The 23,520-nt window shown below is 44.4% G+C and overlaps 1 protein-coding gene across 3 annotated transcripts in view; it reads left to right on the plus strand.

Moving 5' to 3' along the window:
* The window catches only part of FLNB (filamin B), a 67,706-nt gene that overhangs the window by 16,094 nt on the left and 28,092 nt on the right, over window positions 1-23,520 (plus strand). For all 3 annotated transcript variants that reach the window (XM_031607955.2, XM_031607946.2, XM_031607937.2), the window contains exons 2-18: window positions 6,930-7,178; window positions 8,123-8,220; window positions 9,282-9,429; window positions 11,907-12,025; window positions 12,740-12,817; window positions 13,456-13,618; window positions 14,872-15,069; window positions 16,741-16,878; window positions 17,945-18,071; window positions 18,542-18,678; window positions 18,971-19,164; window positions 19,513-19,626; window positions 20,173-20,316; window positions 20,624-20,747; window positions 21,002-21,162; window positions 21,718-21,808; window positions 22,046-22,215. In XM_031607955.2, the coding sequence (XP_031463815.2) occupies window positions 6,930-7,178; window positions 8,123-8,220; window positions 9,282-9,429; window positions 11,907-12,025; window positions 12,740-12,817; window positions 13,456-13,618; window positions 14,872-15,069; window positions 16,741-16,878; window positions 17,945-18,071; window positions 18,542-18,678; window positions 18,971-19,164; window positions 19,513-19,626; window positions 20,173-20,316; window positions 20,624-20,747; window positions 21,002-21,162; window positions 21,718-21,808; window positions 22,046-22,215 (2,453 nt within the window). The remainder of the gene's footprint in view (window positions 1-6,929; window positions 7,179-8,122; window positions 8,221-9,281; window positions 9,430-11,906; window positions 12,026-12,739; window positions 12,818-13,455; window positions 13,619-14,871; window positions 15,070-16,740; window positions 16,879-17,944; window positions 18,072-18,541; window positions 18,679-18,970; window positions 19,165-19,512; window positions 19,627-20,172; window positions 20,317-20,623; window positions 20,748-21,001; window positions 21,163-21,717; window positions 21,809-22,045; window positions 22,216-23,520) is intronic.

Here is a 23,520-nt window from a genome sequence, read left to right on the forward strand (position 1 = left end):
TTGGGCAGTACTATTTTAGTGAGCGTTTTGCTCCTCAGAGCCCCATTGGTTTGATTCTTTCTGTTTTAAAGGCCTCTTTCCCAAGCTTGCACTGAAGGGGCTGAATTTGACTTTATTTTTACAGTTGCCTGTTGTACCTCCTGAGAGTTTCTTCTCAGAGGCCCAGCAGGTATGCAGTACAGGGGCATGAATGTGATAGCTGCCTAAGGTCTTTGACTATGCTGGATGGTTACAAATCCAGTTAAAGTTTAAAACAAACAAACAAAGAAAAACTATTGAACCCCCTGAATTATAGTCTTTAATCTCCTGATTTCTAGAATGTCTGAGGGGCTCAAATTTCTTAACTGATCACACGGGTAGGCAGAGAGGAAAATGGTTTCCCTCTTGCAAAAAACCACTATTTTCCCATCCTCCTGCCTGTGTCCAGATCTCATTGTTTACAGTTCTCCAGTGTAATGCCACCCCTCTCAGAAAAATTCTTGTTAAAAAGTTCCATAACTCCTTTCTACAAAGCTTGGTGGACCAGCTGATGTGTTCACTTAAACTTCCTCAAGGTGCAGATGATGCTCTGGGGCTCATTGGCAAAGTTGACCTCTGGCAGCATCTGTGCTGTGACTTAGCACAATGCAGAGCCTTGGCTGGTGTTCAGGTGAGCAGAGGAATACTTCTGTGGGTCACCGCACAAGCTGCAAACATAGCTGAGATGCAGTCAGGCTGGAGTGTGTTGCCATTAGAGGCTACCAGGTTATGGCTACGAATCCAAGAACCTGGCTGGAATTCAGCTATCCTGGTGCCAGCTACGTGCGGGGAGCACAACTTGTGCTTTCCCTGGGTAAGCTGACTGCACGTGTCCAGACGGCAAGCTTTGTGCTGAGCTCTGAGAAGCTGCGAGGTAGACCTAAGCTTAAGGGCTCATTGAAGGAAACAATTGAAGTATGTTCTGAAAGCACAGAGGAACCCATGTAATTGATTTAAAGACATACTATCCCTACAGAGGATGTTGCTAATGTCTTTAGCAGGCACAGTAAGCCTGTGAACACATACTGTATGCTTTAGTGAAGAATTTCCTTAGGCAGCTTGCTCATCTTAGCTCCATCTCATCTGTATACTACTTCTGTTTGGCATGCACAAACAATGTGGAGAAGCGCTTTGAAAGAGCTCGGCTCAATGTGAGGTTTAGTTGTTGCAGAATATAAAGCCTTAATGACTGCTTCACTTTTGATCCCCCTACGATTACTGTAACTATTCAGTGCTAAATGAAAATTATTAGAGATGGGAAAGAACTCATAAGCTGCAAGATAACAGCACTTAGAATAAATGATGTGTAACTGAGATGAACTTTGCACTGTATGAGTTCCTTCCGTGAAGAAAGTGCTGTTACTGGACCACACCTTTATTTTTTTATTAAGGACCATGTATTTAGAATTTCTCATCTTCTTCCACATAAGGCATCACATTAAGTTGTAAATGAGACCAACATGAAGACTGGAGAGAGCGAGTGATTTTTAGAAGAGCTGGATGTGAAGATTAGTCCAAGCTGTGGTAGAGCTTTCACATGTGAAGGCTGAAGGCAGAATGTATGAGATGACTTCGCTCAGACCAATGAAGCGGCGGTAGCTAAGAAACAGCTTTAAAAAAAGATTCAGTACTCAGAAATGCTTTTTCAGTCCTTCGTTTGTTTCACAAGACTTAGCACAGTCTGTATTACAGCTCAGTTTAATAAGGAAGCTGTCTGCTGCAGCAGCTTATCTTGTTTCCACTAATTGTCCAACAGAAAATGACTTGCAGCCCTACTGTGGGGCAGAGTTCGAGGAACCTTGCCACAGCTAGAGTAGTACTTGTGCTTAATCTCAACCTAAGGCAGACTTGCACATAAGCAAAATATGCTATTCCAAGGCTCGCTTGTAACACTAGGACTTTTTTTATTTGTGGAATAATTTATTTTCAGAGAGACTGTTGAAGGTAATGTTCTCCAAGGCAAGTACTTATTAGGTTCAGCTCATTCACATTGCTCGAGGCAGTGTCCACTTGAATTTGAACATACCTGAGAGATGTTACAGCCTCTCTGGGCTTCTGCTGCAGTGTGTGACAGTCCTCACGGAGAAGACTTTTTCCCTTTTTCCTGGAAATCTGCTTGGAATTTTCCGTGTTGTTGTGACTTGGAAATTTTTGAAGTCCAGGAGGGAGGGGCCTCTTGTGCTGCATGTGGGATGATTTATTATTTTGATTTATTAACACTATTATTATTATTTTTAACTCTGAAAACCATCTTTCTTCTAGTATAAAGCTGACAAATAATGTGGGCTAGGCTAGGAAAAACCCTGAGATGGGCAAGGGAAGCTGTTGTGAAAGATGGATAAGAACACAAGAATTTCACTTGAAGGACTAACTCTTGAAATGAAGCAATAATTATTTTTATAGCCTCAAATACAATTGTAATTTGTCCAAGGCACTTAGTTTAAAGGCAAAAGATGTAGAATATTCTTAGTCATGGATATCGTGACTTAAAAGCCTGAAGACAGCCTTTGCTTAAAGAGCCAAGATGAAGTGGGGAATCTTGGTGTCCTGCTTGCTATGGTGCACAACTTCAGGTGAAGTTCAGAGGTCTCCACTGGAGTGTGTGAATTTGCAAGCTTCAGATCAAGGCCAGGTTTCAACTTTGACTCTTTCTGTCGGGGCAGCTGCAAGTACAAACACAGAGCACCAAGCTTTGCAACCTTGGTTGTTTTCCACATGGGAGGTTGGGTTGTGAAGTGTGTTGTTGCCGAAGCTTTAAAAATGGCACATGTTTGTCTTGAGATGATCACATTTGAGGCTCAAACAAGTCATGTTACTGGCTCTAAACTAGGCACTGTAATGCCTTCCTCTGTGCTCTAAAGAGTGCAGTGTTAGCGTGTCCAAGTGTAACATATCATATTAATATTTAGTATAGAGCAACAATTATAAATCAGCTCAAGCAGTTAAAACTTGGTTCCGTTTCAAGACTGAAATTGGCGTGTACTGCAGTCCTATGGAATCTCCATAATCCATTTTTTGGGCTGGTTGCCACTTAGTTAATAGGATAATAAAAGGGTCAGAATTACAATCTAGACTCTGAGGTGTGATGGGGGAAGCAAACTAGCTCTGGTTCGGTCTGTTTTCCTCTTTACCCTACCAGGCAGCCACTTAAAACCTAATAGCTGACTAAGAAGCAGGATACTCCTACATAAAACTTAATGTTGTAAGCTATATATAGGCTTTTTTCTTTTCTTTAACAGAAGAGTGAGTGCTTGAGCTGTTCTGCAGAACCAACACCGGCACTGAACAAGCAAGTTGTGCTGGCAGCCATCCCATAGCACTTGGCCTCACCGGCGCACTGAGTGCAGTGCTGGGCTGTGTGCTGGCTGCTGCAGGCTGGCTTCAGCGTGCCGTGCAGGTCACAGGGCTTGCACCCTGGGCCTAAGCTGTATGCTGCTTGGAGGCCACAGGAAAAACAAACAAAAACCATACTATAAGCTACTCCTTTGGGTGCTCTGATGATGCTTTTGGTTGTCTGCTTGCTGCTGGGCTCAAGTCCTCACAAGCTCAAAAGCAGACATCTCCCACCAGCTCCAGTGAGCAAGCTCTTGATGCTGTATGTGAGAATGGCCCTTGCAGATGTTTGCAAAGGCGTCATAATGTGAATTAAATGCAGAGAGGGTTCCTTGCTTCAGGCTGTGGGAACATACATCTCTCCATGCCCTGAATGCGCACTTAGACTCATTCGTTGCAACCAGTGTCTGATCTGAGAGACCGTATAACCTAAAATACTAAGCTGTCACCATTAAGATGGGGGAAGGCCTCTGGGATCACCAAGTCCAACAGTCAACCTGTCCCTACCATGTGCATTCATAGAATCATTAAGATTGGGAAAGACCTTCAACATCAAGTCCAGCCACAACCCATGTCCACTAAATCATGGCCCTCAGTGCCACACCTCTATGTTTCTTGAACACTGCCAGGGACAGAGACTCTACCACTTTCCTTCCAATTCCAGAGCCCTGCCACTCTTTCTGAGAATAATTTTTTTAAATATCCAACCTGAACCTCCCCTGGTGCAACTTAAGACCATTAATGCTTGTCTTCTCTCTGCTACCTGAGAGCAGAGACTGACCCATGACCTCATGAATGTGGTGTAAATCTTCCCATTTTTGTTACTGATCAAAAAGCAGACAATTTGTTCCCATCTGCATAATTCATCAGACTTTGCTGATGGTGGAAGTGTGTGCTGGAGGGGCTGCGTGGTTGCGTTGTGCCCCTGAAGCAGTGACTGCAGTAAATGTGCATCTCCATGCTGTAGACTTACCACAAGCTTCAGAGAAGTAATCAGAAGAAGATGGTTTGAAAGGCTCTGTAAAGCTTCAAAGTGTAGACTGTATGAGAAATAACTATGACTGACGTAGCGTTCATGGTAGGAAAGCAGTGCTGCAAGATCTGCTGTTCATATCATCCATTTTCCAGTCTGGTACAGCCAGGAAAAGTGTCTTTAGGCAAACCAGGGAATGGGTGAATTCCACTGGAAAACTGGCCAAGCTGTGGTACATGACAGTGCCTGGAGTAATAATTGTTGGTGCTTAAGTGTAACTGGAAACATTTTTTTTTCTATGTTCCAATCTTGGATGTTTTACACTGGCAGTGTGCACTTGGTGGAGGTGGTTGCAGGCTTGGTTGTACTGAGTGGGTTGGTACAGGTCCAGCTGCTCGCTGGTCTGCTGGTCTGTGTCTGGTGTTTGTATGTTAACATCAAGAGATCTCCAAGAAGACAGACACTGTATGGTCTCAGTTTGCTATTTAAGAGAGTTCCATCAAAGCAGAGCCTTTTCTGCTTTGCAGAAAACACAAAGCACTCCAGCAGAGCTGAGCTTTACACTGCTGCTTGGAAATGAAGCTGCTTTGGGCTAGACTCTGATTTCTTTGTGAACCTCAAAGGCTTCTTTTGAATTCTGAGGAATTTCAGAGCCCAGGCGGGCCAGGGCTGAGCTCTGGTGGAAGCTGGAAGGGTTCCCTGTGGGTATTTCATAGGGTGCTGATAAGGTCTGTCCTGCCTAGAAGTTCTTCTCCCTCCCTTCTCCCCACCCTAAAGGAGAGTAGACAAGCCCTCCTGCAAGCAGGCTTGGAAAAAATTACATCATGAGATCCCTATGCATGTCAGGAAGTGTGGAGACTGTAAGAGCAAACCGACTTTGCTAACAAAGTACTGCTGCATGGACGGCATCAGCCTCAGGGAGGAAGAGCTGTCCTGCTCCTGCTGTGACCTCTTCCTGCTGCTGGGGCTGGGGGTTCCTGTGCTGCAGGAGAAGCTTTTGAGCATGGGCTCTTAACCCTGCTCTTGCGTTGTGCCGTCAGAGGTGGTGGGGGTGGAGGAAGCTGCTCAGCTGCTGCAGTGACCACAGTACATCTGCACTGAGACATATTTATGTGCTGTAAATATGGAACAGGCTATTCTTTATCCTGAGTGACGTGCGCGTAGCAGTGTGCTCGAGGTGACTCTGTCCTGCTGGCTTTTATCCCTGGGAATGCTGGATGGCGTTCTGAGACAAATTTATTTGTAGCACACTAAATCATTGCTGCATCCATTCTAGTAAAAATGCTGATGTCAGTATAAATCCAAAGCTAAAGCTTGGAGACGGTTCTGGCGTGAGGCTGCAGTGGCCTGCACTGTGTTGTGAAGGGTGGTCCTGCTGTGGGATGGGTGTTGGGGCACTTGGTCTGTTCCAGCCTTGTTAACTGCTTGTGCATCTTTGCTGGCTGGCTCAGCACCGTGCAAGGCTTTGGGATGCTCCCGTGCCCAGAGAAGTTGTGGATGCCACATGCCTGGAGATGCTCAAGGCCAAGTTAGGTGGGATCTTGGGCAGCCTGATCTGGTGGGAGGCAAGAGAGTTGGAGCTCAGTGATTTTTAAAGTCCTTTCTAACCTAAGTCATTCTATGATTCATATGAAATGTAGCTGTGCCTTCTGCTCTGGTGCAAAAGCTGCTCCCTTACAACCTTCCAGGGAGGGATTTTCTCTGCTGAACAGCTTGCCTTTCATTTAGGGAGAGGGAGAGGAGCACAAGGTGCTGGGAAAACAGCAGTGTTAGTGTGATGCTGCCTTTTTCTTCACAGCCGCTCATTAAAATCCAGCAGGGTTTACTCACTTTTTGGCTGTCTGTTATACATCTCAGACTGAATGTGAGATCAGCTATGAACATTCAAGTCCCAGACACTTAGCATTGTTCTGTAAGATTAGTCAAAACTGATGCTTTAAAAAATGCAAATAAAATCCAAGCAAAATGCAATGTTAGCTATTCAGAAAGATAACATGCCACTCAAGGTCTGATGTTAGAGTATTATCTGCTCAGGACATACCGTCCTATTGTGAAACCATGTGAATATTGAAAGCTTCATGTGAGCACTGGGTTAAAGGAGATGCCCTGTTGCTTGCTTTTTTTGGTAGCTGTTCTGTGTAATCACTTTTTTTTTTTTTGAAAGTCAAGACCTCTGTATGTTGATAATATCATATTGAAGTATTGCTGTGGTACGTGAGGTGAATAGGAGTGAGCAAAGTGTGCTCACCACTTGTTGACTTTACCTATAAGCATCTGAATTTGAACTCTAGGCCATCAAAGCACTGAACACTTTCCATTTGCTAGTTAGTGCTCATTAAGATCCCTGTGCAATTATTCTGGTGGCCGTTGCTGCTCTGAATGATAAGATCACTTGGTGCAAGGGCATCCTGAAAAGTTGCAGGATAGCCCTGTTTTGGTTGAGATCAAACAAACCAGGGTTGTTGCCTGTGCAAGTGCCTGTGGTGACCTAAGTGCTTCTCACCTGGATTACCTGGGCACAAGTGATGAACTTAAATTCCTAACTTGTGCCACTTATATTCTAATAGAATAGGAAATAATCAAATGTCTGTCTTTTGTCTTCCAGATAGTAAAGCCATAGTTGATGGAAACTTGAAGTTGATCCTTGGTCTGATATGGACCCTTATCCTCCACTACTCGATTTCCATGCCTGTGTGGGAGGATGAGGGTGATGATGATGCAAAGAAGCAGACCCCCAAGCAAAGGTTGCTGGGCTGGATTCAGAACAAAATCCCTTACCTGCCCATCACAAACTTCAATCAGAACTGGCAGGATGGCAAAGCACTTGGGGCTCTCGTTGACAGCTGTGCTCCAGGTAAGCCCTTTGGTCAGTGTTTCCTTGCCCCTTCTTTTTGGGGCTGCTCTGCTGTTCATAGAGGGGGAGGTTTTCAGGGCTGTGCTGAAGGTGGGAGCAAGGCTATCAGGAAAACTGGAGTCCAAAGAGGCCAGCTGTGGAAAGCAGCACGTTGTAAATGATCTGGCAAAGAGAAGTACTGGCCTAAAGCAGAATGTGCGTTTGCATTGTTGGAGGTGCTGCATCTAAGTCTTATATTGGATGCAAGGGACAAAGGCACAAGTGCTGGCTCCCAAGTGCAAGACATCATCCCACAGTGAGTGCCAACAAGCTCTCACTTCAGGGCGCAGCAGGAGGCTTTGTGTGTCCTCCTGAGAGTGGATTGCACAGAAGTGGAGGACAGTCAGAAGCCACACACTGCCTGCAACTTCAGTGTTTAGCAAGTTACAACTGTGCAGCTTAAGGCAAGCAACGTGATGAAGTGTGAAAAAGGCAGTTTCCTCACCTTCTCATAATACAGCCTTGCTAATGCAATCTGGGGTAGTGTTGCAGGCAGCTGAAATCCCTTCTTGAAATGTGCTGTAGGAGAACCAGCAGAATGTAAAGGATCCCTGGGTGTATTTGTGGTGAATTTAGAGCAGTGTCTTCCACATTTTAAATGTGAAGCTGTGCTCTGTGTGGCTGACCCAGAAGCTATATGTCTTTTGTGCTGACAGGCAAGGTGGGTGGGAGGCTTTTGGAACGGGCTTTCTAATACTGAGTTGGAAGAGCCCCTGGAGATGCTGGTTGTTGTCTGAGAAGCATTTCAGCGAGCAGTATGCGCTTGTCCCATTTGGGTTGCTCTTGCCAGGGTCCAAATGTCTTTATGGCAACATCATTACAAGTAGCTATGGAGTTTGTACCTGATTTCGTCAGCTAGGGAAGCTTCTCTGCAGACAGTGCCTAATGATGAAACTTCCTTGCAGGCCTGTGCCCTGACTGGGAGACCTGGGATCCAAGCAAGCCTGTTGACAACGCTCGCGAGGCCATGCAGCAGGCGGATGACTGGCTGGGAGTGCCGCAGGTAAGGCGGTGTGGGAAGCACTGCGTGAGTTGATTCTTACAGAATGCTAAGACTGGGGAAAGCAGGTGAAATTGCTTAGACACTTTGGAAGGTCACAGTTTACTTAAGCAAAACTCCCTAAGAAAGGGCAAATTGTGATGAAATGTACCATTGTATTTCAGAGCTCTGGTTATGAGGTTTAGTGTAGGGGTTTGTGCTAAAGGTTGCTGGTGTTGCAAGTATGCGGAGTGGAGAGATAGTACACTTGTAGTGATGCCTGAGTGGGTTTGTTTTGCTGCACTGGATGTTAGGAAAAATTTGTTCTCCAAAGCAGCGGTGAGACACTGGCACAGGCTGCCCAGGGAGGTGGTGAAGTCACCATCTCTGGAGGTCTTCCAGAGCCGTAGCGATGTGGCACTGGGGGTCATGATCAGTGGACATGGTGGGGTTGGGCTGGGGGTTGGCCTGGATGGTCTTAGTGGTCTTTTCCAACCTTAATGATTCTGTGAATTAATTATCTGAGATAAAAACACACTGGACTAAGAAATCACCTCCAAAGGTGACTTTTAAACAGAGGACAGTGTATTTACAGATCAGGTTATTTTCATGCTGATAGAACTGAACAAAAGTGCTGGAGTCTCTAGAGCTTTTGGAGCACCTTGTGTCCTGGGAGCAGGAAAAGAACGTCCCAAGTCTTACTTTGTAGGCTTTGCACTTCAAGGCCCTAGCACACAGCATTATGAATGGTTTCAGTTATCCCCATGCTGCTTTTCAGGGTGAGTGTGGCTGCACTGTCTTGGCTCGCCACCATTTAGCTTGTTGCAGCCTCATGAGAGCCCCCTGATAATCAAAGTGCAGGAACCCCATGCGTCCCAAACTGCATTGGGACCATAATGAGCTGCTTGATTTTCTGCCATGAGATGATAAATGAACTAGTTTTTATCACAGAGAAATGAATGTAAGAAATCACATTCGAATGTGGGAGTTTTGAAACACAAGAATTTGTGCCGTAGCTCTGTTTCTCTGTTGACATGCCGTATCCAAGCACTGATAACAATATACTTAATTGTGCTGACTTTCAGGTTATTACTCCTGAGGAAATTATCCACCCTGATGTGGATGAGCACTCTGTAATGACTTACCTGTCGCAGTTCCCTAAAGCCAAACTGAAGCCAGGAGCTCCTTTAAAACCCAAACTGAATCCAAAGAAAGCAAGAGCTTATGGCAGAGGTAAGGACTCAGTAAGCTTAAGCTGTGTGGAGTGTTTAACTCTTCAGAAAGCTGGGTGGAGTTTTCTGCTTGTGTTGAACTCCAGGCCTACTGTAACAGACTTCAAAGTTTCACTTGTGTACTCTTGGTGTGGTGCCTAGTTTCAGAAATACATGGATGTAGTCCAAAAGACACTCCTAGTTCTAACATGTAAATTCCCCAAGCTCTGAACCTGTTTTGCAAGCTGTTGGTCTTACAGTCTGCAGATGGAAGAAGCAGCTAAATGGGGCTGAAACAGCCTTGATATGAAATTTAAGCTAGCAGTATTGCTGCTGACAATCACTCATACAGTGCTGAAAGCTTCTGATGGTAAAGTACTTCTTTAAAAAGGAAAAACATCTTTCTGTCTATGTGCATCTCTAAGCAGGTGCTGTGTAGAGGAGAGAAATCAGTTTCTCAGTCAGGTGGCAGATACGTATTAGGGTACATTAATCCTAAATGGGTTATTTGAATTGGTCGCTTCGTAAGAATACCTTGTTTGCACATGCAGAAAGGTGCTTTGGTAACCCTTCAAACATTAAATACTGCTGAGCTTTAACTCTAAAGACCGCATTTGCTAATTGGAATGACTCATCCATGAACATCTGTGATTTGTAGATTTACATACGCATTCATATTACATTTTACACGTACAACTCCTGTTACTTTTGATGTGGTTCTACTCTAGATTGGAATACAATAACAGCTAAATGAGTAACAGACTTCTACCTTTAATGTTGTTGGGATATAGCAAGATGTCATTTATATGGTGCTCTTTATTCTCTCTTCTGTATTGTTCCAGCCTGTTGCTAGTCCATCAAGATTCTTAGCATCAGTGGATTTCAGAATTGGGTGTGTAAGAATGTAATGGAAAAAAGAAAGACTTTCCTTAGTTTTGGTGTTTTTTTTTCTTGGTGGTTTTTTGAACTTGAAACGTAGGCAGTTGAATGGACATGGTTGCTGTCTGAACACTGATGAATGATTACTGTAGTCAGAAGTGACTTTCCCTTCTTGGGGGTTTATGTTCTTTGTTGGTGATTTCCTCTGCAAACTACAGTGCATGGAGACATTTGTCAGACTGTGAATGACTGAACAACCTGCATCAGTCTGCCAGGTCTGGCTCCAGTCACGTTCACACTCTTTCAAAGTCTACTTCAGTGCCCAAGAGCTCTGTAGCCATTGTAATGGAAATTACAGTGAATGAGCAGCTATTGAAAGATGAATGTTTTCCCTCTTAAATGCCAAAATTGAGTCACTAAGTATAAATGACAGTTCTGACTGCTGACGCACTTCAGGACTGGAAGGTGAATCCAGCAGCAAGAGGTTGCTGCCAAACTGGGCAGTGTCTTTGGGGCAAATAGGTAACAGTTCTTCATGCTTCCAGAATAAGGTAATCATCAAGTGTGAAGTTGATCATCTTAATTTTTTTATTACATTTTTTCAAGTACTGCAATAAGTTATTCATAACCTTCCAAAGTGAGTCTTAGGTGAAGCACCCTGGCTACTGCTAATTTCCTTCTGGGGCAGCTGTCTGCCAGCATAACACAAAGTGAGCCTGCAGAAGTGTTGTGCAGATCGTGAGCGATGCATGATGAGTTCTCATTTAACCAGCCAAAGCAGACCTCTGAGAAGAGGGTGAAATTTAGATTAAATGTAGGCTAAGAAAGTGCTATGATTAATGCCATCATGTCTGAAACCATCTTCTGGGGATATGCTGTCCTTGTCTTTGTGCTTGCAGTAGGAGGGATACTCAAATACCAAGTCCTAATGCCCGTACAATGAACTGAAGATATGTACAGTGAATATATAGCTGTTTAAACTAGATGATAATCTAAGGGTTAGTTTGAAAGAATGAATATGTCAATTGTTAACACCTTATCAGAATGCTCAGACTTCCTAGTAAAAACAAAATCTTCCTTGCATTGCTCTCAAGTTATTGTTTTCTGAAGATAAACAAGCTCTGGAATTCTGTTGTTCACAACCACTTCCTTTATAATCTATCAGACATTGCACTTTCCACTAATTGTACTATGGAGTGCCCACGGTTTTATGAATAAGCTGAGGAGTAATACTCTGGGAAGGAAGGTATATATGTTCGGGCTAGTCTGGAACCAGCAACTTTGGGAAGTTCTTCCCACCCAGTCTGACACTACCATGACAGGTGTAACAACCTGGGGCTAAGTGCAGAGATATGATGAAATCCTGCTGGTAAATGCATGCTCTAGCAGGCCCTGTGCTAAGAAATAAAGAAACTCTGATGAAGTTAGATGGAAGTGGTGCTGAATTGCAGGATTTTAATGGTGTGAAGAGGTTTCTGCATGTCATTTCTATAGACTTCACTGGCAAAAGTATTTGGGCAGCTTTCGAAGAATGGTGAATCTGAGCAGCTTGTGGGTAGTCTCTGAGCTGTTTCATGGGTGTTGTAGCAGCTAACGTGCTGCTCTTCATCTGCCTTGCAGGAATTGAACCTCATGGGAACATGGTGAAGCAGCCTGCCATCTTTACGGTAGACACCATCAGTGCTGGGCAGGGAGACCTGATGGTCTTTGTAGAGGATCCAGAAGGAAACAGGGAAGAGGTATGTATGTTAAATATTTTGTGGGGAAAACATGAAACTAGTCAAAACACCAGTGATTTTGTAGCAACTGTTGTCTTCCATGTGATAAGTAATCTAGAAAAGTTACAAAATACTGTCTATCAGAAATGCAAACTTCAAGCTTTTGCTCATAATTGCCTTACTGGATGAGCCTGAAATTTTTTTTGCTGTCTGCAACTGAGCAACACAAGTCAAATGTCCAGTAGTTGTAGTGCTCTAGCTTGACTGGCCAAGTACATTCTGATGGGCGTTTAGATAACACACAGCACTAAATCACTATCTGCCCTTACTCATTCTGCAAGAATGGCTAAAGCAGCTATTTAAAAGCCATGAATCATTTTGAGTTAAAATACTGGTTTTAATGTTTATAGAAATTTCTCATCCAAGTACTCCACTTGATCATATTACGACATTCCAGAGAAATACAGCTGTACATTGGACTTAATGTCTCCTCAGTTTTGGCCTGCCTTAGTAGAGCAATTAACAGCAAAGAGAGGGCAGGGGAAAAGATAGCTTACTTCTCATCTGAAGACAAATCATTTTTTGGTATGTATTGAGGATCTAGCAAGTATACCTGCTCCCACAAAAACATGACACTGATGCTGCTGAGTGTTCACAGTATTAAATGCCAAACAGGAAAGTCTTAGGCTGTTGTGCATAAGCACAGCTCAAAGACAGCTGTGTTTTCTTTCCTAGGCGAAGATAATGCCATCCAGTGACAAAAACAAGACCTATTCAGTTCAGTACATGCCAAAGGTTACTGGACCTCACAAGGTAGGTTGTGTGTCAAATAACCAGAATTCTCTTGCTAAATGAGCTATTCAGCTGATTGTTAATGTGAGCCCATGGGGACTGCATGTTTATTACTGGTGTAATAGGCTCTGGGCATCCTGAAGGATTAGCAGTCTGATGTGGCCTTATTTCTCTCTAAGCTGTTCCCCTCTCAGGGGGAAGGGTGTGCGTGTGTTGGGAGAAAGTGTGTGGGTGTTCAGTGAGGTGGGGGCTTGTACGTGGTGTCACAGCTGGCTTTTCTCTCACCTGGAGTCACTTCTTGCAGCTCATGAAACCAGTTTTGTGGGTTGTCAGTGAGGTGTGGAAGAGTAACCAGTTGTTTTTGTGAGGTGTTTCCTTGCTGATCATGCTGTCTGCTGTAGGGCTTTTGCAGGGGAGGGTCTCCACCCAGCTCTGTCCCCAGGGGTCTGCAGAAGCAGGTTTTTGGTGGGTTTTATGCCATTGGTTGGCACTTGCATGAGTGGCTGGTCCATACAGCCAGCCTGAAAAGATAGGTACAGCTCTCTAGGTTGTCTGCTGTGTGGTCTCTCTTGCCTCTGAGATATTCAGATCCTTGGCCTCGGGGCAGCCGAACCAAGCTTTTCCCTGTTGAATATCAAGCTGATGCTGTCTGTCCCTAGGTTTCAGTCCTATTTGCTGGACAACACATCTCAAAGAGCCCTTTTGAAGTGAACGTTGACAAAGCCCAGGGAGATGCAAGCAAAGTAACAGCGAAGGGACCAGGACTAGAGGCAACAGGAAACATTGCCAACAAGCCTACCTACTTTGACCTCTACACAGCAGGTAAGCAGAATGAATGAATGCTGAAATCCTGCAGCTTTCTCAGATGTGAGGAAAACCTGAGTTTTGGAGGAATGAGGATTTTCAACTCACGGAGTTTAGAGGTGAAATAATAGTCAGACTACTCTGGAGGCTTCAGCTGTATGTGAAGCATTTGGCATGCTGAGCTAAGTTGAGGTGGGAAGATGTTGAACGTTACCTTGGAATTTGTCATGAGCTTGTCACATGGCAGCAGGCAAATTCCTGGGTGGTTTCTTCCCACCACTTCTTTTAAACAGGGAAGTGAAATACCTACCTCTGAATGATGAACTGTAAATTGACTGTAAAAGCTTAATGTGTTCTGTGTTTAGTGTTGCAGAAAGAATCTGATCCGGTGCTACATTGAGTTGGTGTTTCACTGACAAACTGATTGAAACTCTCTCCTAATTATTAGTGGGTTACTATCTTCGTTAGAACATCTCCATTGTGTTGCTTGTTGCCTGCTATTAGGGCAATGCTGTAGCCTAGAGGAGTGAGTCAATAAGATGTTGCAAATGCTAATTCATTTAGAACAATGCGAAACTACTTGGGGCAGCTACTTGAAGTACTGAAACACTGAAATATGCTGAGTATCGTATCTTAAATTGCATTCTACCCAAGGGTGCTTAGAAGTAAAATTAAATGTGATTATGATGAGGGGAAGTGCTATATTCAGTCTCTAATTGGTGAAGGTGTGGTCTGAATCATGTATGGGCACATCTGGCCTCTGAAAGTGTCTGAAAAACTGTTTTTGTTGTGTAATGAATTAAATAAAACTGGTAAGGAGCAGGTGTCCAAGCAGAAGTGAATACATATACTCCAGCAGAGAAGGAATCCTTGTTCAGACCAGGGGATATGTGCTGTCCAATATCTTAATCTAAACTGCTGCAAAACATGAGAGAATTGAATTAACTGGGAAAGTTGTGGGCTAGTCTGCGATTGGCTTTAGCAAAGAGATAACCAGTCTGTATGTGTATCCACTGATGGAATGTAGTTGTGAAGCCTTGTGCAGGGGCTGGCAGAGCCCTGTCAGTTTGATGGCTTCATAGAGTGCCATCATGCTGCCTTTTCCCCACCTTACTTCAGCCTCCAGTTGCTGTCAGCAGAGGCTGAACATTTACACTGTACAGGGGATAATAGTGGAGCACAGTTTGCTGAGCCCAGCGCTGGCTCTTCTCCTGAACACAGCGTGCAGCTGTGGGGAAGGCCAGGCTCAGCTCAGCTGGTTTCCTTTGCAGGTGCTGGTGTGGGTGACGTGATCGTGGAAGTGGAGGATCCTCAGGGAAGATGCCTTGCTGAAGTTGCAGTAGAGGACAAAGGCAACCAAGTCTATCGCTGTGTCTACAAACCTGTCCAAGCTGGTCCTCACGTTGTCAAAGTGACTTTTGCGGGGGAGGCAATTCCCAAAACTCCTTGCAGTGTTCTCATTGGAGAGGGTATGCTTTTTCAAAATGTGCCTAAATGTAGACAGTCGGTCACTTTTGACCTTGAATGGGATCACAGAATTTGCTTGAATCTTGACTTGGGCATTTTCTTTATCTTTCAACACTTTAGACCTGATTCACTGAGCGTTCACCTGGACAAAACATGTGGCTTTTGGTGCAAGAGTTTCCTTTCTGCCTAGATCTCTGAACATTTAGCTGACCCTTATATATTTTTTTGGAGTGTTTTATGCAGCTGTGCAATGTCTTGCTGTTTTCCACCTTTGTTCCTCAAATGACTATATTTACTGTTTTCCTCCTTAACTGACACTTAACTTGCTTTCTGTTCCATCCTTACGTGCTCCTATGCTTTTAGATCTCTGCTCATCTCTCCTGAGCTACCCTCCATTTGTGGAATTTTGGACTTCACTGCTAATGGCTTCATAGTTGGTAAGAGGTGTGCAGGATGCTCTGTCATGTTTGCTGTTCGTAAGCTTCTAGCCTGCAGCTTGCCCCAGCCAAAAGGGTTTTTGTCTTTGTTGGGGATGGGGAAGAAAGTTGCAAGCAAACTGAAACACTGTGTGACCCAGTCAGTGAAACTTGCTTAACCACATACTGCCTGGCTTAATTGTGTAAGGGCTCTGAGAGCCTTTCTCACTCCAAGGTAGACTTGCTCGTGTATGCTCCCACTGAGTTCTCAGAGTTAGCAGATGGCATGCAATGTTTGCTTGTACTGTTCAGCATAGGATGTGTAGTGATATGGCTGCAAAAGGGTTGTAAGCTCTTGAAACACGTAAAAACCTAATGAGCAGCTTGGCAGACTTGTGTTCCTGCTGTAAGCACGGCATCTCTGGGGGAAGTGCATGTTGGGATTAAACTACTGGAAAGCTGTGATTTCTGAGTCTTTTCAAACCCTTTAGGTCTCTGGAATTGAAGACCACCTGATAGCTGGGAGCATGTAACAAGAATTGTTCATAAGTGCACATTAGCTTGTTTATGTAGCAACTCAGCAGGCCTGGAGAAGCACTTGAGTAAAAGGTGTCAAGCATAAGTTTAAGCTCAGCCATATGTAACCTTTTGCCCCTACCTATGGCTGCTTCCATCAGTGGAGGACTTTATGACTCTGCTGCTGTAGGTGTGATGCAGAGGGTTGAAGTGACATGTCTTAAAGAAGCACATGCAGAACTTCGCTCTGGTAATAGCTGCTATTCCAGTCATGCTTCTGAAAGAACAGCACAATAATATTGTTCACTAGGGCTTATCTACAAAGGAGAAGTTCACCAGTGCTGCAGCGTGCCTCTAAACCTGAAAAACATCAAGAAGATTATGCCTAGTACAGCAGATATCTGGGTTTGATAGCCAAGTAAAAGCTTTGATCTGAAAATTGGCATCAAGTTGGAAAGCAACATGGCTTCAGAGTTTGCTTTACTTTTAAACAGTGGCTCTTGTAGGGGTTCAGTGTTGCCTGGCTGTACTGAATGCTGCTGTCCAAAAGCAGCAGGACATGGACAATGGCTAGGCAGACTCCACATCTGTTTTCCTTCCTACTATAACATTAAGACTTGTGCTGAAAGCTCAGCTGTGGTTGCCCTGAGTCAACATTTAACTAAAGGCTGTTCCAAGCTGGCTAGGCTGCATGTGTTTTGAGAATCAAAGACTGCATTGATGTCTGAAATTCCCTTGCAGCCTGCAATCCGAATGCTTGTCGTGCCACCGGCAGAGGCCTGCAGCCCAAAGGCGTCCGCATCAGAGAAACAGCCGACTTCAAGGTTGATACAAGAGCAGCAGGCAGTGGAGACCTTGGGGTGACTATAAAAGGACCAAGTACGTGTGTTGGGATGAATTTGTGCTCTGACTGTGTTTTGGAGAAGGGAAAAATGGAGGGGTTGTGAGAAGGAAGAGTAGTGAAGAGGTGGTAGCCCGCTGGAACTGGTGAGATTTGCATCACTGGTAGCATAACTGAGAAAATCTGCACTACTGTTTGTCTTGGCTTTATGGGTTTGCATGGCATCTTTGATCTCTGGAAGCAAATCACACTTAAGTGACTCTGGCAAGGTGGAAATCCTGCTCTCAAAAATGCTCGGAATGCCTTAGAGCAGCATCCTGGATGCACTGAATGCTCAGCTCATGAGCAGGAGGGGAGATGGTTGAGGCAGGAGAGTCCTTTCTGCCAGGATCTAGTCCCTGGTCCTTCACTCTGCCACAACCCCAGGACTGTGGCACAGCAAGACAGTGGGCACGCTGGCCATGGGCTTGGGGCTGCCCAGCCGTGGTGGCTGTGCTCTGCTCTCCGTGCCCTGTGCTGAGTCTCAGGAACTGGCTTTGTTTGTGTTGTGCTCTGAGGCACTCACCTCCCCCCAGGCTGGGTCTGTATTAAAAGGTGCATTGTATTGCCTTCACCTCCTCCACACACACAGCGTTCTGACTGTGTGGCTTTAATGCGGTTACGGGGGGAGAAAGCAGCAGACGTAGGGATGTAAATTTTAGTGTATTAGGCTTTTCTCCCTAGATTCTTCATCTTGAAGAAAATGAAAAGTAGGCATTCCCTGCATACTTGTGGTTGCAAAGTCTGACAAATGTTAAGCTTTTTTGTTTTAACATATGACATGCATCATACTGCAGACTAAGAAAATAAAACACAAGGGAACCTATTAAGTCTGGTAACTTAAAATACTTTCTGCTGTATTTCTTCTGGAAGTGTTTGCTGTCTTTGTCCTAGAGGGCAACTAGAACTAACTTCCCTTATAACCTGACCTTTTTTTTTTTCTTTTTGTTGGAAGATTTTTTTTTCTTCCAAGCTAAAATAAATACTAGAAAACATGAATGTGCCTGAGTAATTGACGGCAGGATGGAAGCTGTTAAGTCTAATGCTGAACTGATCTTTCAACAGAGGGCTTGGAGGAGCTTGTGAAACAGAAGGGCTTTATGGATGGTGTATATGCGTTTGAATATTATCCAGCTACCCCAGGGAAATACACTGTCACGATTACGTGGGGTGGACACAACATCCCAAAAAGGTGAGTGAGGAGTATTTTGTTTGAGCTTTTTGTGTCCTCTGGAGGTTTGCGTGGCTGGCTGGCTTTTTATCTAACAGCATGTTTTAGGGCTGCAGAGGCTTTGGGAAAGCTTGGGAGATTGATTTGCATTAGTCTTACTAAGCCCAAAATGATGAGTACAAAAAAAATAATAAACTTTAGTAGCTCACGCAGCTTGGACTTGGCTCTGAGTTTTTGAAGAGTTCTGTTGTTTTATTGTCAGGGACTACAGCAAGCAGAGCAAACCAAATATTTGACACTTAGGATCTGTTGTGCAAAGCGTAAGTATGTGATAGGTTAGATGACCTCTTTGCTAGAGGGACTGCTGGGCACTGTGCCACCACAAGATAGCATCTGTTAATTTGGGAAGTTCAGCGTAAAGCCTCATTAAAATGCTTGAGGAGAAAAGCATGTAAGCTGTATGTTTCTAATTGTGCTTCTTTCTCTTGTAGCCCCTTTGAAGTTCACATAGGTCATGAAGCAGGCCCTCAGAAAGTACGAGCCTGGGGGCCAGGACTGCATGAAGGGATTGTGGGCAAGTCGGCTGACTTCGTGGTGGAGTCCATTGGCACAGAAGTTGGTTCTCTTGGTATGTTACTTTACTTAGCTTGCCTGAAATATTTAGATATTGCAGTGCTGGTAACAAACTCCTGAGAAACAATAGCTATCACAGCATGGGATGGGGACTGTGGTTTTGTGGGATGTGGTTTTGTGGGATGAGATACAGAAGGAAGTGATAGATTATTGCACATGGTGCTGAAGAAGAGAGATAGCAAGCATCAGTTATGGATATGGCTTAAAAAAGCAGTTTGAGGGAACAGTGTTAGATTAGCAGCTATCACAGCTCTAGCACAATTGGTAAGTAAGCGTTTCTTTTTCAGGCTTTGCAATAGAAGGTCCTTCTCAGGCTAAAATAGAGTGTGATGACAAGAACGATGGCTCATGCGATGTGAAGTATTGGCCCAAAGAGCCTGGTGAATATGCTGTGCACATCATGTGTGATGACGAAGACATAAAGGACAGCCCCTACATGGCCTTCATCCGACCGGCGTCAGGAGACTTCAACCCGGATAAGGTGGTGTAAACTGCTTGCTGGGGCTTAATGTGGTTTGGTAGAACTCTTACAGAGGTGCTTCTAAAGGTTTCTGGTAACACGCTTGACTCTTAAGCTGCCTCTATTTAAAGCTCTGTGTTTGTATGCTCCAGCCAGATATTACTCAGCTTTTTCTAATAACGCTGCTGTGGTTTCGATTTAATGTAATGCAAACTTGCTGAAGTAGTCAAAATTCTCTGCTTTCACACTAGCCTCTACTTGTATCCCATGCTTTTTGAGTTCTGTGGAGGAAGAGGAGGTTTGTAGAAATAAATATTTTGTTTTACCTCTTTCTGAATTGCAAGCTAAGACTCCTCGTTTTGTTTTCAGGTGAGGGCTTATGGTCCAGGCTTGGAGAGAAGTGGCTGCATAGTGAACAATCCTGCTGAGTTCACAGTTGAAACCAAGGATGCTGGGAAAGCACCTCTGAAGATATATGCACAGGTAAAAAGCCAAAGGCAGCTCCAGCAAAAGGGCTTTAATGCCATTGAGAAAAATGCCCTGAGTATTTCTGCTGGATTACGCACTGCTTAATTCTGAACATTTGCAATTCTGTTCTCTGTGCTTTGATCCATATAATGTAGTCAGACAGCAAATCTAAATTGAGACAGGGTGAGTTCTCCCCTCGAGTCTGAAGTGTGTGGCTTTACTTCCGCACTCAGAGCCTCCTCAGAAAGGCAGGCTGTAATTTTCTCAAGATGTCATTCAAAAGGACCTGAAGTATATTTGGGCCTGTGAATCTCAGGTGAACTTGTTAAAATGTGTTGTGAGATGGTGTGAGAAATGAGCAGTTTAGATGAGAAAGGCTTACAGGAGTGCAATCTGCATGTTCTTTCAATGTTTCTGAGCTGCACTTCTGAGGAAAGAACAAGATTTTGGAACAGTCTCTTGGGATGTTCAAATTATACAAATATTTGTAAGGTACCTGAACCTTCTGCTTGTACTCTCTGCCACTTGTGCTTACTGCTGCTTGTACTGACCACTCTTTAGGATGGAGAAGGAAACCCTATTGATATCCAGATGAAGAGCAAGCCTGACGGTGTGTTTGCCTGTTCCTATGTGCCAGTTAAACCCATCAAACATACTATTTCTATTGTCTGGGGAGGAGCCAACGTGCCCAATAGCCCATTTAGGGTAAGTAGAACATTTTTGTAACAACTGCTTGTTGTTACAAGGGTAATAAAACCTTTCTGGGAACTAGAAAATGGTGTGCCCTTCTGTCTTTTATGGGCATGTTTCCTGTTAAAAAGAGCGTTCTGGTTTTACAGTCTCACATGCTGGATGTCTTGTATCAGTCCACCTGCAGCCTGGGGGAATCAGGGCAGTTTGTTCTTAACTTGGTGCTGTTTTCATGTAGCCTTTGCCCAAGCAATGCTTCAGTTTGACTGTGATCTTGGGTGTGAATCGGGTGTGTAATTCTGACACTTGTGAATCCATTCAGGTCCTGATAGGTCAGGGGAGCCATCCTCAGAAAGTGAAAGTGTTTGGGCCTGGTGTGGAGAGAACTGGTCTGAAAGCGAGTGAGCCAACTCACTTCACTGTCGACTGCACAGATGCTGGAGAAGGTAAAGGCAGATTGGATTATTGCTGTGGAATCCTGCAGGTTGTGCATGGTTGGGTTTTATATTGTTTTTTTTTATGCTGATTTTTTTTTTTAATAAAAAAACTCTGGGAAGCAGAATGTGAAAATGAGTTGGATATGATCTATTTTATCAATTAACATGGTGTCTTGAGCAACTACTGGAAATAGGAATGTGCTGGCTATTTGGATGGCAGTGTCTGTACCATCCAATGTGAAACTTCTGTTGGCTTTTCCTAGGTGATGTCAGTGTTGGAATTAAGTGTGATGCTCGTGTGGTCAGCGATGAAGAGGAAGACATAGATTTTGACATTATCCACAATGCTAATGATACATTCACAGTGAAGTATGCACCACCTGCTGCCGGACGCTACACTATTAAAGTGCTTTTTGCAGGAGAGGTATGTCATTTTACAGGCTGATATTTTCAGAGTCTGTTTATCTGTTCCCCCCCCCACACCACCTACCACTTAATGGTTGAGTGTGGCAGTGTACAGGTGAATCCTTTCACTCCAGCCCATGTACACCTTGTCTAGTTGCTGTTTTTAAAACTCTTCTCTAGTACTTGAATGTACACAAATAAGACAAACGTTGACTATAAAATTCAAGCCATGTGATGCATTTGGCTGGCATAATCAGTGTGGTATCAGTGCTAGCTTACCTGCTGGGTCTAGATGCAAGGCAGAGCTATTTTCTAAATGGTAGAAAACCTAAATTACTATGCAAGGAATGGGCACAAAAATAAGTTGTTAAAGAAAAAAGTGGGAAAAGCCCATGCAAGCAGTCCAGCTGTTAACTTTGGCCTAGACTTTGAGTACTCCACCAGTAAGGTGGAACATTTAAGTGAGATGCTGCTGGAGCTAACTGTTTTAAGATGCTTCTGCTTCAATTTTATCTGTCTAGTTTGAGTAATGAGGAGTGACCTGGTTTTATTTAGAGCTGTATTTCTGTTGCAGGAAATTCCTGCCAGTCCTTTCAGAGTTAAAGTGGACCCCTCTCATGATGCCAGCAAAGTGAAAGCCGAAGGACCTGGGCTGAGCAAAACTGGTGAGACCTAGGGGGAGGTGTTGTCAGCCAACGCTGTGGGGCACCCACTGCATGACTGTGCACTGCTGGGGTTCAGCAGTGTGGTGCTGGCTGCAGCTGGTAGGGGTGGCAGGCGACTGGAAAGGACTCTGTTCTCTTGGCTTTTTGCTTGAGTGGGATTTATAGGTACTGAATGCTTCTTGGGAAGAGTTTCTGTGTGTGAGCTCCGCATAAATTAAAATTAACATTTTTCTTCAGGTGTGGAAAATGGCAAGCCAACCCACTTCACTGTGTTCACCAAGGGAGCTGGGAAGGCACCACTGGATGTGCAGTTCAGCAGCCCTGTGCCAGGAGAGGCGGTGGCAGATGTGGACATCATTGACAACTACGACTATTCCCACACTGTCCGGTACACTCCAATACAGCAGGTAGGTCTGGGCACTCTGGTAGGAGTACAAAAGGCAGCGGCTCATGTTGCTGTAGCACTGTGACCTGGTGCTGTGCACGGGGGAACCTGTAGTTAAAACCTGGTGTCCTGTTCCCCTGACACAAAGCCTGCAGGACAGTGGGGTTTGGAAAGCAGTGGCATGGATTTCTGGTTTAGTTATTGGTGGTTTGTCACTGTTTTCTTTTCTGGGACCAAGTGAGATATTGAAGTAGCAGCACGTGGCTCATATTGCCATTGCACAATGGTGGTATCTTTTTGCTGCCTTATCAGTTGAAAGGGAAAGGTGGCAACCCATTCTGGGATCTGAATTGGGGCCAGCTGCCACCCCTGCTTTGCTGGAGCTGTGGGGTGTGGCTGTCAGCCTGCTTCTGCTCAGCTGCAGACTGGAGTGTGGTAAAAAAAAAAAAAGTACAGCATTTGAGTGACTTCCAAACAGAGAAGTGAAGGAATTGGGCAGGGAAGCTGGGCTGCAGATTAAACAGGCCAAAGTATTTTGCTTGTATTTGAGGTTTGCCCGTGGGTTGAAAAAACTTTAGTTGAACTTGTTTTGGTTCAGACAGATACTTCCTAGCAACACCATTAAAGTGGAAGCTGCTAATAACTAGAAATAGTTTTCCTTATGCTATGCTTAATTCTTGTCTGTTTTTAAAGACTTAGGTACTGTAGTGGTGAGATGAAAGTGTTTTGATGTCTGTACTCTGCTGAGCAAACAAGTGAGCTACTTGGTCAACCGCATTGACTTCCTTGAATGTAGCTGTGTAAAAATGAACTGATACAGAAGTCTGCAGCACTGTTTGTCTGATAGTGCTGGATTAGCATTCTTGGACACACCACAGAGCTAGCATTTGTTTTTGGATAAAGCAGTTGCATGGTCTGAGGATGTGGTTGGTGTGTCTGTTTGGAAAGGCTTTTGCTTTTTCAGTCAGGGTTGGTGTGCAGAAGGGAGCAACTCTGCAGCTGTGTAAGAGCAGTAAATGCTTCATGCAAAAAGTGAAGGTGAGACAGGTCACGTACCACAACCAGGTATCCTCCACAGGGGTTGTGCTCAGGATTACTGCACCCTGTTGCCAGATTTAGAAACCCTCTGGCTCATTACCTTTTCGGGAGAGATAGTTTCATTAGTGATTGAGTTTGGATTTCACAAAGCCATGGACAGACCTGGCTGCCCTTCATGTCTATAAGAACAGAGCTTTGACTGCTGGACTGAGGCATTTGGATGCTGTAGGGATAGCTCTACAGTGCTATAGGGGGCATCTCAGCTGGTAGTGTTCGTACAGAGAGTCAG

This window comes from Phasianus colchicus, chromosome 11, assembly GCF_987193195.1.
Source record: "Phasianus colchicus chromosome 11, bPhaCol1.hap1.1, whole genome shotgun sequence".
Classification (NCBI taxonomy): domain Eukaryota; kingdom Metazoa; phylum Chordata; class Aves; order Galliformes; family Phasianidae; genus Phasianus; species Phasianus colchicus.